We start from the raw sequence: 16919 nt of genomic DNA on the forward strand, positions 1-16919 counted from the left end.
ATATTTATATTCAGTGCTGATGAGCTATCTAACACAATATCTGGAATGAGATCTGGTTTCTGACAGAAATATATTTGAGGTTTTACATTGCTCATGTTGTTTTCTTCGTTTTACACAGGCTTTCTTTCCTGAATTTCTCTTTTAAATGAAATCCTTATGGGGAAACTGGTGCCAGCTACACAGTTTGAAATCGTTAGTTTCAGCAAAAAGCACTCTCTGTGGAAATAATACACTTTCCTTACAGTCACAGTGACTAGGGCCATGTGGCTTTCTGTTGAACGCATAAAATGCACTTTAACTTGTTAACCTAGTTTTTAATCCTATACTAGCTCTCTATATATAAAATGTTTGTAGAGCATGTTCTTGAGGTTGAGTGGCTGCAGATAAGCTCCTAGGCTGAACTGATATTGTATTCCCTGTTTTAAAAAAAAAGTATGGACACATTACAGGATGCAGGCATCTCTTCCCTGTTGGCAGCATCCCTGGAGTGATGGAGACCTGAAATGGTGGGTCTCTGCCCTGCAAATTAAATAGCCTTTTTAAAAGTCACTGTGTGTAACAGAAAGCCACATGGTCCAAGCCGCACTGTTTTTGGGGGGGGGGGGGGGGGAGGAGGAGGAAGAAATCAGAATGTTGTCAGTCACAAATGTATTCTTCCTGCATAGATGAAGAAGGAAGGACATTGAATAAAATGCACTCCCCTTCAATTTTCCATCTCTTCCTAGTTAAAACCTGCATGCAATCAGATTTGCATTTGTAAGTTCTGTTTTTAAACTGAGTTGTGTTGAGAGCAAGGCAAATTGGCATCATTGTGACCTGACCCCTTTGCAGCAGCTCCTTCTCTTGAGTTGATTTAATTGTAATTATTGAATACGGAATGCTTGGCATCTGTTGTTGCCATGGCAATAGAACTCTTGATGTATTTTGCAAATTAAAATGTGCAACATATGCTTACATAATATGCTGGGACTCTGAAGATTGCATGCTCTTAATCTGAAAGAACATTTGCCAGAATTTAATGTCTATAAATTTTAATGCTTACTGCAATTTGTGGTGTATGGAAGCACTAATGTTCACCAAATGGCTCCAGTAAACATCACAGTTTTCAAAAGAAAAATGTGTATTTGTTTGGAGATACTAAAATGTAAAGCTTGAATTTAATTGAAAGCAATTTTATTTCAGTTTTTAAGTCTTTTATGTCTACTGTACCACACGGCATTCTCCAGGGAGAGAGCAGCTGGTGTTATGTTCCACTCTTTTAGCAGTGCTGTTTCATCGCCATCTGTTAGATGCACAGAGTCCAGGCTTTATTACCATTTCTCCCCTCTGCCCCAGCCAAATCTATCTGTTCGAGCTGTACTTTAAGTAAAAACTTAATGGGAATGTCTTTAATAATGAGTCTACTTCGCAAGAAATCAACAGCCCAAGTTAGTTATCATATGGACTGATTTACTTGTTGCACACAACCTGATGGTTTTAAAACCCTGGCATACCAACCCCCCCTGCACCACTGCCCCGCCCCTCCCCCCCCCCCCCCCCCCCAAAAAAGAATTCTCTTCCTTTTGGCAGTTTTAAATATTTTGTACCAGTGTGAATTCAGCTATTTGATTACAATATATATGCAATGCATGTTGGGAAAGAAATGTAAGAATTCAAAATTAGTAATGACCTTTTTAAAACCTTGTTATGGTCAGAGACTAGATTTCTTATTTGAGTAGCCATGATAGACTTCAGGGAATCTAAAGCTTGCAGTTTGGGCTTTTCAAAAACTTCTCTCAGCACTTCATATACTTTGAAATGGTGACTATCCTGTAGACAGACAGCAGCAGCCCTTTAATGTGATGAGATGAATGACCAGTTAATGTTTTAGTGCAGGGGTGTCCAACCTTTTCACGTAAACATTACAGTTTATATCCTACATAGGGCGCCAGTGGGCAAATTTCGGAAAGATAAAGGCTTTGTAAATTTTTCTTACTGTTAATCAAAACAACAAAAAAATGTGCATTTTTAGGAACAAGCTATAAACGAAAAGACTAATTTATCAACTTAATTTCTTGTCACCATGCTGAACACTGATTTATTGAGGTACCTGGCAATGTTTCTGCTTGAACGAGCAGTCAATGACTACCCACACACTTGATGCAGCGATGTGGAGTATTCGGATAGATGTCCATATGTCAGGAGTAATCTTGATCTCTGGCTGGCTTGCTCCGGCTGGCTGGCTGGCTCTGGCTGGCGCACTCGCTCTGGCTCGCTTGTGCTCTGGCTGGCTGGCTCGCTCTCGCTCTGGCGGGCTCCCGCTCTCGGTCGCGCTCTGGCTGGCTGGCCTGCTCGCTCCCGCTCTGGCTGGCTCGCTCGCTCTGGCTCTCGCTCTGGTGTGCTGTAGCTCGCTGCCTCTCGCAATCTGGCTCGCTTTCTCCTTCCCGGGCTGGTTTCTCCTGCTGGTTTAAAGGACTGCCTGATTCTGTGCTCCCTCAGTGCCACTCTGCCCTGTACCTCTGGCTGTGTGCTGGCCCGCTTCCTGCTGTTCCTTTGGCCTCTCTTCCCCACAGCAGCCATTCCCATTCACTTGCTCTCTCCCTGAAGTGCCTAAAAACAGCAGGGACGGCTGATCCCAATGCGCCTGCACCCCGAACCACCAACATGTGCTCACCCTGCCCGGGCAGCCTGCTGCCAGTCACAATCAGTGACCAATCACAGACAGGTGACTGTCTGACACATGTCCCACCTATCCCTTCTGCCAGTTGTACACTTTAATAGGAGAGCCATCAATAAAAGTCGAGCTACGTCCTCTCCTCTAATAGCTGTTGGCCAGTCCCAGAGATCCTGCTATCAATTAAAGCCAAGTGATGGAAAGTTCGCTGTCAGTCACCCAGGAATGGCGCGCTGGATCGAAACCTTTCGGGGACTGGATGCTGGCCACTGGTCTGTATGTTGGACACCTCTGTTTTAGTGTTTGTCAAGGGAGGAATGTTGTCCAGAACACGGAGAACTCCCAGTGCCCTTCAAACAGTAGCACAGGGGCTTTATGGTTCACTAGAATAGGTGCCTCAGATTTAACCTGCCACCCAATGAACAGCAACTCTGACAATGTAGCACTCCCATGGTCTTGTACTGAATAGCAAAGTCATGTGCTTAAGTCTTGGGGTGGAGCCTGAACCTAGAATTTCCTAATGCAGAGATGTGTACTGCTAACTGAGGAAGCTAAGGGGTTTTTTTTGAGAAAGGAAGAACCACCTGAAGTTGTGCCTCTTCAATCATGCTGACATCTCAGTTTGGTTCTGATTGGCCAAATGGAATAATTTATTCTGACTTGAGTAAGTTTGTCATAGTTTTAATTTAAAACATTGGCAGCCAGAGGGTAAAGGGAGAAGATTTCGAACAGTCTCTTAAGGTTATGCAGTTTGTTGCAAACTTGAATACGGTTGGGGCAGGTTGGATATGTTATTGAGGTGTCTGAATAACATGATGGGTGAATCAAAAGCAAATTTATTCAACTTTTGGCAACAAACTCGCCAGTTTCAGAGCATATGACCTTACTGCCAGTATGGACTCAAAGGGCCAAATGGCCACCTTCTGTGCTGCAGATGACACTATGACAGGCCTGTCCATGTTAATGGTGATGTGTCATCTTCCAAATACATTTCAATATTTTAAAAAATCTTATTAATGACCTTTCATTCCACATTTTTTCAATTGGAACTTCACTTTCTATCTTTCTCAGATGTCAAAATTAATATTAAATGAAAGCCAGCAGTCTTCCTGATACAGTGTAGTCTAATGTGTTAATTTTACCCAGGTCTTCAACTATGCTTATGTGCCTTTGCTTGCTGTGCAAACTTTTCACTCATTGCAGTTGGTAACATCTGTGTTTAATATTTTGTGTTCTTTTTCTTGTCCTTTATAGTATGACCAGATAAATAAACAAGCTTTATGCCACATAAGCATGGATGAAGTCTGCCAGTTGCTTTTACAGGACAACTTTTTAACCACTTGTATTTTTTAAATCCATTGACAATAGTTCTTTAGAAATAAAATCTCATCATGACCATCTTACATCTTCTTCTTTGGCCTCCTTGTCTCGAGAGACAATGGGTAAGCGCCTGGAGGTGGTCAGTGGTTTGTGAAGCAGCGCCTGGAGTGGCTATAAAGGCCAATTCTAGAGTGACAGACTCTTCCACAGGTGCTGCAGATAAAATTGGTTGTCTGGGCTGTTGCACAGTTAGTTCTCTCCTTGCGCTTCTGTCTTTTTTCCTGCCAACTGCTAAGTCTCTTCGACTCGCCACACTTTAGCCCCGCCTTTATGGTTGCCCGCCAGCTCTGGCGATCGCTGGCAACTGACTCCCACGACTTGTGATCAATGTCACAGGACTTCATGTCGCGTTTGCAGACGTCTTTAAAGCGGAGACCAGGACGGCCGGTGGGTCTGATACCAGTGACGAGCTCGCTGTACAATGTGTCCTTGGGGATCCTGCCATCTTCTATGCGGCTCACATGGCCATCTTAAATAATTACTAATTAAGTATTATCTGAAAATGGAAGGTTTGCTCCAACAGTATTTTTGTGGGTCAAAATATTATAGTGGTGTAACTTTGGATGTGAAGTTGTTTTCATTTTTGAGAATTGAAGTACATATACATTAATACTAACAGGATGAGGGTGCATCACTGTATAAGGTAACAAAGAGGATCAGACTGTAAAACCCTAGTGACTAAAGGTCATAAGTATCTTAAAAGTATGACGGTAGTTGGAAAGGCAAATAAAAGAATGTTGGGATGTGCAAGCAGATCTGTGGAATATTTAAGTCCAAGGAAGTGAAACTAACAGTTTATGAAGCATCACTAAGACCACCCATGGTGTTTTGTGATCAGGCTTAAGGGAAGGCAGTGGAACCACTCAGAATACCGCAACAAAGATGACGCTGTATTTAAAATTATCAAGCTATGTTGAGGACCAAGGAAATTAAATTCAAGAAAAAAGGCAAAATGACATTCCAGTTGTTGAAATAAAGAGACTCTAGGCTAAGTGTAGAGGGATGTGTAGTGTAAAATGAGGACAGACGAAGCCATTTGTCAGGCTTAAAACCATTTGTCAGGCTTGCTGTAACAAATAACTTGTAATTCTAATCGTGATAAATTTCTTATTGTAGAAGAATGTCTTCTGTCCATTAAGAAAGTAGAAAATAATCTCAATACTATATTACCTTGTATAGGCTAAATAAAGTGATAAACAAAAGTAAAACCCTAGGTAGGATACTATACACCACAATCAGTACCTTGCAATACATAAAATATTCATTTTCTGATAATGATGTATTTATTTAAAATCCTCATTTATAGGATCTTACTTCTGAATAGCCGCCATGGAGTGACTTCAAAACATAAAATGGTTTTAAAAGGAATATGTTTGCCCAGGCACTTGTGGCAAATTCTTGGAAAGATTGAGTCTCTGGTGGCAAATACATAATTGCTACACTCAGAATTCTATACATCTCTAGCCATAACAGTTTGATGAATAGGGACTGAGCTCTAGACAATTGGGTGATGAGGATATTTTCCCCTTTGAGATTCGAGCTATTTATTTGAGTAAGTCAAGCTAACAAAACGTTAATACTGTTACTACCCAATGAGATAATGGCTTGTAGTAGTCGGCTTGCTTTAGCATTGTCTGTAAACTGAAATGCATTTTCATCTGCTTCCTTATACAAGGTTGGGGGGGCGGTGTAAATAATAAATCCCTTGATCGATAAGAATCTGTTAGCAGTGAATCAGGCTAGCTGTTTCTGAGGAGCCATTTTAATTTTCAAGAAAGCACTTGGATCCATTATAAAGAGGTGAGATGTACTTTATTGTGGAACGACCTTAAGAAGCTGTAAGTCAAGGTCACCAGAAGAAGTGATGTCGCTTCACACATGACCAGGGAGTTGTGGGTGTAGCCTGATAGAGTGAGGTATGTTTAGATGTGCTCATGCAGTAACTGTTTGTATATATATGTTCTAGTTTAATGTATAATAAAAACCCATGTTTTCTTTGGCTATTACTTGTAATCCTGAGAGTCTTACAATAGTTCACATATTAAAGGAACATGTAATATTACATACTTAACCTAACAAGAAAGAAAATTCTATTTCTGTCACATACACATCCTAGAAAACCAAATTAGACGAACATTGCTCAATAGACGGGGAAGGAATAAATGACTTCCCTGTAAAGTACGTATGTGATTTTTTTTTTAAAGCAACAAAAACAAACTTTCTCTAGCCTAAGAGGAGCAATTCCAATTTGTGTCTGTCAAAAAGCAGTCTGCTGGTGATCAGTCACTTCAGGTTGCCAATCAGAAAAAGATGGCTCATTGCGTCAGTTTCTGAGTAATGCAATTAATGTGAGGAGGAAACTGGTCCTAATTGCAAATCATTGTGCAAAAGTACTCACAAAGCTTTGATTCTGATCACACCACTCCTGGTATGGGCGCTAGTCAGTTTTGCTTGCAGTTACTGATGACCCAGATGATCTTTCGGGGATAGCTGAATGCAATTGTTAGTCAAACTTCCACCCATCCCCTGCTGTCCTAGTAATTTGCTGTGGAGCAAAACACATAGCCTCCTCTAAAACCTATTTTATGCAAACAACTGTGTATTTTCTAATTTATTGATTAGTATACAGCTTTTTTTTTAATGAAGTACACAAAGTATTCGCAAAATGCTTTACAATGCTCCCTTGTTTCTGATTGCTGTGCTGCTTTCTTAGGTCCCCTTGGAGTAACAAATATGATCCTCCTCTGGAAGATGGTGCCATGCCGTCCGCTCGCCTGCGAAAACTGGAAGTTGAAGCCAACAAAGCATTTGATCAGTACCGAGACCTGTAAGTCTGATATCCAGCTAAGTTTTACATAGTTTTCTGCACTACTTTTCATCTAGTAACTTTGAAGGTAACCAACGATAAACATTTTGCCTATTTCAAACTTTGTTTTAAAATCTCATCTTGAGGCCCACCTGTTTTATAATAAATTTTATTCATGTATCACCTTTAAAGTAATAAAACGTCCCAAGATGCTTTACAAGAACGTTAGTGACTCTGTCATACTTTGTTTTATAAAGAAGATATTCGGTCAGATGACCAAAAGCTTGCTCAAAGAGGTAGTTTTTAAGGAGTGTCTTAAAGGAGGAAAGTGAGGTAGGGAGGGTATTCCAAAGCTTGGGGCCTATGCAACTGAAGGTGCGGCCAGCAATGGTCGATCAAAAATCAGGGATGCTCGAGGCCAGAGTTAGAGGAGCGGAGATATCTTGGAGGGGTGTGAGATTACAGAGATAGGGAGGGGCGAGGCCATGGAGCGATTTGAAAACTAGGACGAGAATTTTAATTTTAAATTTTAATTGTTGAAATAATGTTCCAGTTGGCGCATTATAATCAATGCTGTTACCTTCAAATGATTATCTGGAATTAGACTGACTTCCGATTGTGGTGTCTAATGGTGGATTTTTTTTTAATGGTATCTGGAGTTTTTACAAAATGCTGTGGTGGAATGCCAAGTTGCATTGCACCTGTGATAAGCTGTGTTCCCACAAAGCCCAAGAGAGTGCCTGATATCAGTTGTACAATGATTCTGTCTCCTTGTTTTTGCAAACAGTATGTAAAATTTTAGAAGCAATCCAATTGTTACTTCAGATAACTGACTTGGCTGCAATAGAATAGAATATGACCTCAGCAATGCAGCAAAAAAACATGAAGATATGGTTTGTTTATTGCTCCTCTGATCTGTTGGGAATTGAGTTATTCCCATCCTCCTCCATTTGTTTTGCAATGGAAGTGGAAATCATGTTTTCTTTATTTATTCTTGGGATATGGACCATCTTCACCAACCCCCACCCTGCCCAAAACCACTGCAATCCTTGTGGTGATGGGGCTCCCATTTTATTGCTGGGTTGGGACTTCCAGGATTTTGTTCCAGATGATGAAGGACTGACAACATACCTCCAATTTGATATGCTGTGTGTCTTAACATGGAGGAGATGGTGTTTCTGTATTATTGCTCCTCTTGTCTTTCTTGGACTCAGATGCTGTTGAAGGAAGATTGGTTACTTTCTGCAGTGTATCCAGTCGGTGGTATATACTGTAAGCACAGTGCATTGGTGGTAAAGGGATGGCTATGCAGTCCTTTGAGATGGGGCTGTTGTGATGGACTGCTTTTTCATGGATGATGTCAACCACCTTGAATGTTGGTGTGGCTGCATCCTTGCAGCCAAGTGATGAATATTCCAATTACTTTTGACTTGATCTTTGTAAATGGTGGATAGGCTTTGAGGGATCAAGAGGTCAGCCATTCATTGCAGACTACCTAGCCTCTGCCCTGCTTTTGTAGCCATTATGTTTATATTGCTGGTCCAAGGAAATTTCTGGTCAGTAGTAACACCCAAGATTTTGTGATGATGCCATTGAAGGTTGGAGGGGAGGTGGCTGGACCTTCTCTTGTTGGACATGGTCGTAACCTGGAATTTATGGAAAAAATGTTAACGTCACTGGAATCCGTCAATTTCCTGCTGTCGGCTGTCATATGCCACCTCGTTATCAGAGGAGTTGTGACTGGAGCTGAACACTGTTGAATTGTCAATGAACAGCCCCACTTTTGACCTTGTGACAGATGGGGTCTTGATTTAACATCTCATCCAAAAAACACCACTTCGGGATAATGCTGCATTTCCTCAATGCTATTGAGAATCATGTGCTCATGTTCTGGATTGAGGCATGAATGTGCAACCTTCTTATTTCGGCTAGCAACTGAGTTCAAAATAGCACTTATAAGGTTTTCTGCAGTCACTGAAAAAGTCCAGTTGCTAGCAGATTATCTACAAAAACGGAATTGAAATGTAGATTGCCATCCAGGGGGTATTTGATTCAAAATTAAACTGATTAATGTCAGCAAATGGGGTTGCAAAGTAAGAAGGAACAGACTTTGTGTCGTCAAATACATAGTTTACAAGGAATAAGATTTGTCTATAAAAACTGAAAATTCCTCTGGTAGGTTTTTCTTAATCAAGTAAATTTTTTTGGAGGAGGGGTGGGGATGGTTGCAGCAAAATCTGGCATTTGGCAAAACACCACCATTATGTTACAGAATATTATACATTTAAGATGTGCTGTATCCTGCCAGTATTTTCCCTAGAGTTTAATGCATAACAGATTTTTCAATCTCTCTACGATGCTGCATTCATTCCATGGATTATTCACCAGGCAGAAGTTATATAAGATGAAGCATTTTTTAAAAATTACTTAATCTATATAGAGGAGGCTGATTATTTTATTAATTTTGGAATGGACTCATGCTGAAGCATCGTCAGCCGGGCTTTTCCAATAGTCGCATGTGTGGAAGTGCCAACTATTTCTGGCTGATGTACAATAATTTGGGAGGGTATGTAAGAGAGAGGCATATGTATGTATTTTTTGAATTCGTTTGTTCTCTGGATTTTGGTGTTGCTGGCAAGGCCAGCACTTGTTGCCCATCCAAAATTGCCCTTGAGAAGTTGGTGGTCAGCTGCTTTCTTAAACCACAGCGATCTGTGCGGTGAAGGTACTCCCACGGTGCTGTTGGATAGGGAGTTCCAGGATCTTGACTGAGCAACAATGAAGGGACAGTGATATGTGTCCAAGTAAGGATGATGTGTGACTTGGAGGAGGACTTGGAGTTGGTGTTGCCATGCACCTGTATGTATATAGTGCATCTTCACTACATTTCAACTACAATTCATTACAGTGAATCCTTAGGCCAGTGACCCTAAGATGCATTCCACTGTCCTAGGAGGTAAAGCTGAACAGAAGGTCTTAAGATGATCTTGAGAGGCAGAGTCTTTGAAATGCATTGTGTTTATCAGTTCCCCTTGGGTGGTGCAAATAGTTTTTTTTTACCTATTATAGACTGAGTGGATCAGTTCCAGACTTTCATGTTGATCAGCCAAGCCCTGTTTTCAGTGGCCCCTCAGCACTGCCTTGTTCTGTATTATGAGATCTAAAAATACACAGTAAACTTCAAGCTTCTTTTCAAAAACTAGCTAGGTTTGTTCTATACAAAGGCAGAAGCCAGGCATCTGTAGGGCTCATGTGTTTTAAAAGCTTTAAGAAACTCTGTCAAATTAATAAACAATATTACATTTGCCACCAAAGGCTGTTTCATATTTAGTGGGTTTGGTTTTTTAATTTCTGAGCACTTCGCATTTTCATTCCTAGTGCTACATTGGTCTTGTTGCTGCTGTTGTCCTATGTTATTCAGAACCTGCTGTTGATCTTTATATACCCACTTCCACAATCATTTTGATGCGCATTAACTTAATGTTCTGAAGTTGCCATTGCTTCTCATTTAATGGTGTTTACATCATATTTGGCCTATTAGTTACCTTGCAAAGACTGAGTGATCTCATCAGATGTCCAGAGGGCATTAATTATCATTAATGGTACACACTTCAAAAAGTAAAATTAGTACTGTGGGCATTCCTACTAATCTGTTAAATTCTGGGGTTTTAAAATGGATATTCGCCTTTGGATTACTCCCATAAGCAGAGGTCGCACTCCCTATAAACCAGAGTGTGCTTTTTCCTACCCAGTATCTAGATAAGTTAGTGAGACTTGGAGTTGAACCAAGAATCCATGGAATATATCACATCATCTCTTATACTGCACAAGGTGAAGAATATGCTCTCAATCTCACGGCAGTTCTGTATACTAAGTAACAGACACATTTGTGTAACATTAAACAGGTAAATGAACTGTACTCAGTCCAAATAGTATACGTCCAGTAATTACTAACTTTTCTGTTGTCTTCAAAATGTCAAAATAACATAGATGTTTCTAGTGCACTAACCCTCAACATAAAATTGACCTTTGAAATACAGTCAGTCCTCTGATTAGTTCATACTCCTGACAGCCTGAGATTGACTGCCTTCTGGTTACATGACAGCTAAGATATATTTCCAAATTTCTTTGAGGATATCCCAGAGAAAAGGGAACTAAAAGCAAGTATTCCTCAAAACTGATTTTTGTTGGTTAGATATTCACAGGATTCAAACAACATCTGCTTACATAAAAGGAGCCATTAAACACAGACTCTAAACAGCCCCACAGGATACATGTAATTGAATGGAATGGCTTGACCCATTGAGCTCTTCCAAATGCTTAGAATGATCTGTGAGACATGTTCCTATCCAAGGTCAAAGGCCATCTCATAGTTATAGGCATGATCCAATTGATGCTTATTAGGCTGCAATGAACACAGGCAATAACATCCTTATACAAGTGCCTTTGGAATGGCGTTTTGCAAACTAAACCATATATATATTCCCCATAACCCTCAAGCAGGTAGCACTATCTGATTTTGTTCTTGATAAAACTGTGACCCAAAAACTGAATTCATTAAGTAATTCATCAGAGACAAAAATTGCATCATTTTAAAATCGAATTTGAAAACTTCATTCTCAGAGGCATTTTTATTTGAGAGGTTATTGGAAATTATAACCGTGTTTCAGATGTTGAGGGTACCATTTGAAACATAACATTGTCTTTCTTTCAAATGCCGCATTGCTTAATATGCATTGTCAGCATTTAGTTTTTTCATTTCAGAAGTTTTATTGAATTCCTAAAACTACCAGTGAAATAATCTCAGTATGAAAACTTATGATAAGTCTCTCTATTGGAATTAATGCAGGCAGGTGGGATTAGTATAGGGGGGCATTATGGTCAGCATGGACGCGGTGGGCCGAAGGGCCTGTTTCTATGCTGTACGACTCTATGACTAAGATTTTTCATGGGAAATGACTGCCACTGTATTATGGGCAATGCACTGAATAATACAGTTCAGGAAATGGAACGTGGGAGCCTGATGTTTATGTAGTTGACTGTTGAAGCTGGGGCTTAGAATAATAAATATCTAGAATTTAACAAAATCTGTGTTCTCAAGGCAGCCCTGATAACTTAGATTTTCCCTGTGATTGGCAGATATTTTGAAGGAGGAGTCTCTTCTGTCTACCTCTGGGACTTAGACCACGGTTTTGCTGGTGTGATACTCATCAAGAAAGCTGGTGATGGATCAAAAAAGATCAAAGGCTGCTGGGACTCCATACATGTGGTGGAAGTTCAGGTACATCCTTGAAGGGAAACTGGTAAATGCTGGTTAGATTTAGAGTATTTGAAGATAACTCATTGTATGCAGTTCAAGGTTTTGAATTTGTATAGACTGCTAGCTGTCATCTAAATCTAACTTCTGTACCATGGTGCACTTCCACATTGCAAGTGTCCCACCAACAGCAGTGTGCTGTACTCCTTCCATTGCACATTTTAATACAAAGTGGGTGAACCAACACTTTGCGTGTCCTGACTGCAGACCTGAAAACAAATGCCTCTTTCTATTGGCTTTCCAATGGGAGACTGGAAGCACATGCACAGTGTAAAATGCAGAGTGAAGGTTGCCGGTCACTCTTGCAGAGCTATGCACTGTTAAAACGTTGAAAAACGTTGTGAAAGATATTGCGGGTTGGTATCTTTGCCAAGTAAGATATTGTGAAGTGGTCCATTTTGCCAACTACAAATAAGGACAAAAAAAATCCTGTTTTTACTGGTAGAAATATCATCGTCAAGCTCTCAATCCATGATGGCTGTGTCAGTTTGGCACACCATCACAGTACATGGCATTAAAATGGAATCCCAACACTACCTAATCCCCTTAAACATGTCCAAGCTCCACAGTCACTGCTGTCTGTTTACAGCTTTGTTGTAAAATCTACAAAAAGTGTCCAGACTATAACCTTTAAAACTATGGAGAAACAAAACCTTTAATGGATATGGTGTAATAACACATTCCTGTGAAATTGTCTGTGTTATTTATTTACGTAGGAGCCGAAATGAACCATTCAGCCACTTGAACCTTTTCTCTTATTCAATTAGATCATGGCCGATCTGTACTTCGGCTCCATTTACCCACTGTTAATCCATATTTCTTGATACCCTTACCTAAAAAATGTATTGTTCTCAATCTTGAAAATTTCAATTGACCCTGGCATTCACACCTTTTTGGGGGAGAGTATTCCAGATTTCTACTACCCTTTATGTGGAAAAAATGCTCTCTGATTTCACTACTAAATGGCTTAGCTCCAGTTTTAAGATTTTGTGTCCTTGTTCTGGATTCCCCTACCAGAGGAAATAGTTTTTCTATAGCTACCATATTGAATCCTCCTTTCATTTTAAAAACCTCAATCAGGTCATCACTTAACGCTTTATTCTCAAGGAATACAAACCAGGTTTATGCAATTTGTCCTCATAACTTAATTGTTTAAGCCCCTGCATCATTCTGGTGAATTGGCAACATGCCACTTCCAAGTCTGGTACTCCAGATGGGGTCTGACCAAGGCTCTGTACAACCGGGGTATCACTTTCTCCTATTTGTGTTCCAACACCCTTGAGATAAAGACTAACATTCTATTACTAATTTTTCATTATTTTTGTACCTATCCACCAGATTTTCTGATCTGCATACATGGACGCCTAAATCTCTCTGCTGCTCCACAGTTCCTAATTTCTCACCATTAAAAAAATTACTCCGATTCGCCTTTCTTTGATCCAAAGTGGATGGTTTCACGCTTCCCCACATTGAACTCCATTTACCCAGTCACTTAGCTTCTCTGTTTCTTTGTAACAAAAACAGACCCCATCTGCTCCCAGGTTACTGTGCCTCTCAACTTAGTGTCATTTGCAAACTATGATGTATAACCCTCTCTTCCTTCATCCAAGCCACTGATAGCTGTCTATCCAAGCCAAATATAAGGTATACATTTTTCTATAATCAAAAAAAATGCAAACATTTCTGTCACTGAAGTACATTTTCTTGGTCTTGGCATAGTCCCTAACTGCTATATATGTGAATATATTACTTCATACCTGGTGTACTCCCATTTTTTAAGGCTTGTGATATTATAGAGCATTGACATTTACAACCCAGAAAGAGGCCATTTGACCACTTGTGTCTGAGCCAGCTCTTTGTTAAAACAGTCTAAAATTAATCCCACTGCCCTGCTGTCTCCTATAACCTGTATTTTTTAATGCTTCAAATGCTTATCTGTTCTTCCCTCATAAGATACAGTTGTCTGCGTCTCAATTACTCTTAGTAGCCAAGCATTCCATGCTCGAACCACACTCAAAAAAAATAAATGCAGTGTATATATAAGAAAACCTGTTTGGATTTGTGATGAATGTTTCTTATTTAACTGAATTTCCAGGAGAAATCGAGTGGACGTACTGCTCACTACAAGCTGACCTCCACAGTTATGCTTTGGCTACAGACAAACAAGACCGGTTCTGGAACTATGAACCTTGGTGGCAGTCTGACCAGACAGGTATTGTAGCGTGCTTCTGCCTCTTTGGGTTAATCCTTTTATCATTCTAAACAGAAAAGGATGTTTATCTGGAATTTTCCCCTCCCTCTCCACAGAGAAAAGTTGCACTTAATCTTTTATTAAGAGGGGGTTGGTCAACTGAAATAAGATATACAAGAGCTATTGCTTCTTGTCATTTTGTATCATGTGACAGAAAATTAGCTATTGCAGAACATGCCTGTACCTGTGCTGTTTTGGTAAAGGATAGCTCAGTTATGAGAGTTGAAACGGGTGGTGGGGAGAGAGATTTTGTTTACATAAAACACAAATTATATGTTCTGTTGAGATAGCTATGACTGCAGGGACTGTTTAAATGGTTGGTTTACCATTGACCGTTTTCTTATTGGGAGAGATGTTTGGCATCTAATATACCTCTGGGGAGTGGCTGAAGGAATAACATCTGTTAGCTTAACGATTGAGCACGTTCTGTTATGCCCATAAATGGAATGCAAACAGTTCGGCCAAAGTTGCATCTTCTGGGCTGAATACTGCATCCTGTAGTATTAACATATACTTGTACAGGCAGACTGATGGCGATAAACATATACTTATACAAACAGACTAATTCAGTGATCACTATATTCAGTGATTCTGGTTAGACCCCACCTCGCTGATTTGAAGTTTACACAACTACATTTTCAGTAAGATCTGAGAAGATTTGCTGCTAAACTAGGTCCAAGTGTACAAGCAATAATATGTATAATGTAGCTTGCATATTATAAGTAAAAATTGGGTTGAAATGCATGCCTGTAGGTAATGAATAGTCTGAAATTTGCTTTGACAATTTTCAAACACTTTAAAGTTTTTTTTTCAATTGTAGAGTCAAATTTTTAACTATGCATGAAAAACTGCATCCACTGTAATCTTGAAATAATTGGCGATTGTGCAATTGCATTGGCAAACCAATTGTTCAATGCTCTTTATCTTTTGACATGTACTGGGATAAATGGCAAAGGATTCAAGTTTTGTATGCACGAGACAAACTAAAGGTTTATAATCTGAGGCAATCTGAGTCGAGAGTGTGGTTCTGTGAGACTTCAAATGGAGTGAATAAGCTTTGTAGCAATATAGCTTGCAGATTGATTTATAGATAATAGCTTTATTATTGAAGTTGAATGATCGTCCATTAAAGTAGGTAGTCATTTGTATTGACTTTTCATACCCATGCAATCAGCCATTTTCATCATGTGGTTCTTTTGTAGCCACCTTGGGAAAGGCAATGGTGAATTGTACATGGGGGTAGGTAATGCAAAGCAGCATATCCAAGTATTATCCTGGAGGTTCACCATGCTGCCAAGGAGTGGTGCTAATGGGTCCACGGCTGTGATTTTCCTCCAGGGTCCTGACTTTGTGTGCTACTGGAGATAGTATAGAGGAGAAACAGATGCTTACTTGGAAGAGGTGAAGTTGCCAGCAATCACCCCAGGCTGCTCTTGTGTATCTTCTGGTGGTCAGCTGAGTGGCAAAGGCCAGGAATTCAAGATCAGGCTGAAAAGAAAAATGTTAAAGCTTGTCTGTACATTACGTTCTCATTTGCATTTCAGTTTACTTTCTCGAAGCGCTTTAAGATCAGAAAAAACATGCTTGTCAAGATAAACCTAAGAAGCAGTTGGATCCATCAATTCATACAGCACAGAAGCTGGAATTCTTTGCCATTTATCCCCCATATAGCAATTTGGCCCATCATGCTTGTTCCAGCTCTTTGAAAGAGCGATCCAATTAGTCCCATAGCCCCTCAATGTTTTCCTTTTCAGGTATATCCCTTTTCTACTATTGAATCTATTTCCACCACTCTTTCAGGCAGTGCATAACGCTGGAGAAACAAAATCTCATTTTCTCAAGCGCCCCCCACCCCCCCAACCCAAGTTCTTTGGCCAATTGTCTTAAATTTGTGTCCTTTAGTTACCAACCCTCCTGCCAGTGGAAACATTTTCTCCCTATCTACTCTATCAAGAGCCTTCATAATTTTGAACACCTCTATTAAATCTCCACATAACCTCCTCTGCTGTAAGGAGAACAATCCCAGATGGTCTCATCTCTCTCTGCATAACTGATGTCCTTCATCATGGGTACTATTCTAGTAAATCTCCTTGAAATCCTCCCAAAGTATGGTGCCCAGAATTGGACAGAGTGCTCCTATTGAGGTCTAACCAGTGATTTTATAAAGGTTTAGCGCAACTTCCTTGCTTTTGTTTTCTATTAATAAAGCCAAGGATGCTGAATCCTTTTTGTAAACAGCCTTATTAACTTGTCCTGCTACCTTCAACGATGGGTAATGATAACCAGAGTGTAGCAGGAAGGGACAGAGAGTACAAACTTAACAGTGCACCAGCAGATAAGGCCAGAGTTTGCAAAAATGGTAAAAAGACAGAACTGAAGGTTCTGTTTCTGAATGTATGCAGCATTCATAACAAAACGGATGAATTGTTAGCGCAAATAGAAATAAATATGTATGGCCTAATGGCCATTACAGAGACATCGTTACAAATTGACCATGGCTGTGACCTGAATA

At 40.0% G+C, this 16919-nt stretch overlaps 1 protein-coding gene across 1 annotated transcript in view; it reads left to right on the top strand.

Moving 5' to 3' along the window:
• Positions 1-16919, top strand: part of capzb (capping actin protein of muscle Z-line subunit beta) — a 108200-nt gene that overhangs the window by 59693 nt on the left and 31588 nt on the right. Inside the window, exons 4-6 of the mRNA XM_068017332.1 lie at positions 6747-6860; positions 11979-12120; positions 14252-14368. Of these exons, the coding sequence (XP_067873433.1) occupies positions 6747-6860; positions 11979-12120; positions 14252-14368 (373 nt within the window). The remainder of the gene's footprint in view (positions 1-6746; positions 6861-11978; positions 12121-14251; positions 14369-16919) is intronic.

Source organism: Heterodontus francisci, chromosome 37 (assembly GCF_036365525.1).
Source record: "Heterodontus francisci isolate sHetFra1 chromosome 37, sHetFra1.hap1, whole genome shotgun sequence".
NCBI lineage: Eukaryota > Metazoa > Chordata > Chondrichthyes > Heterodontiformes > Heterodontidae > Heterodontus > Heterodontus francisci.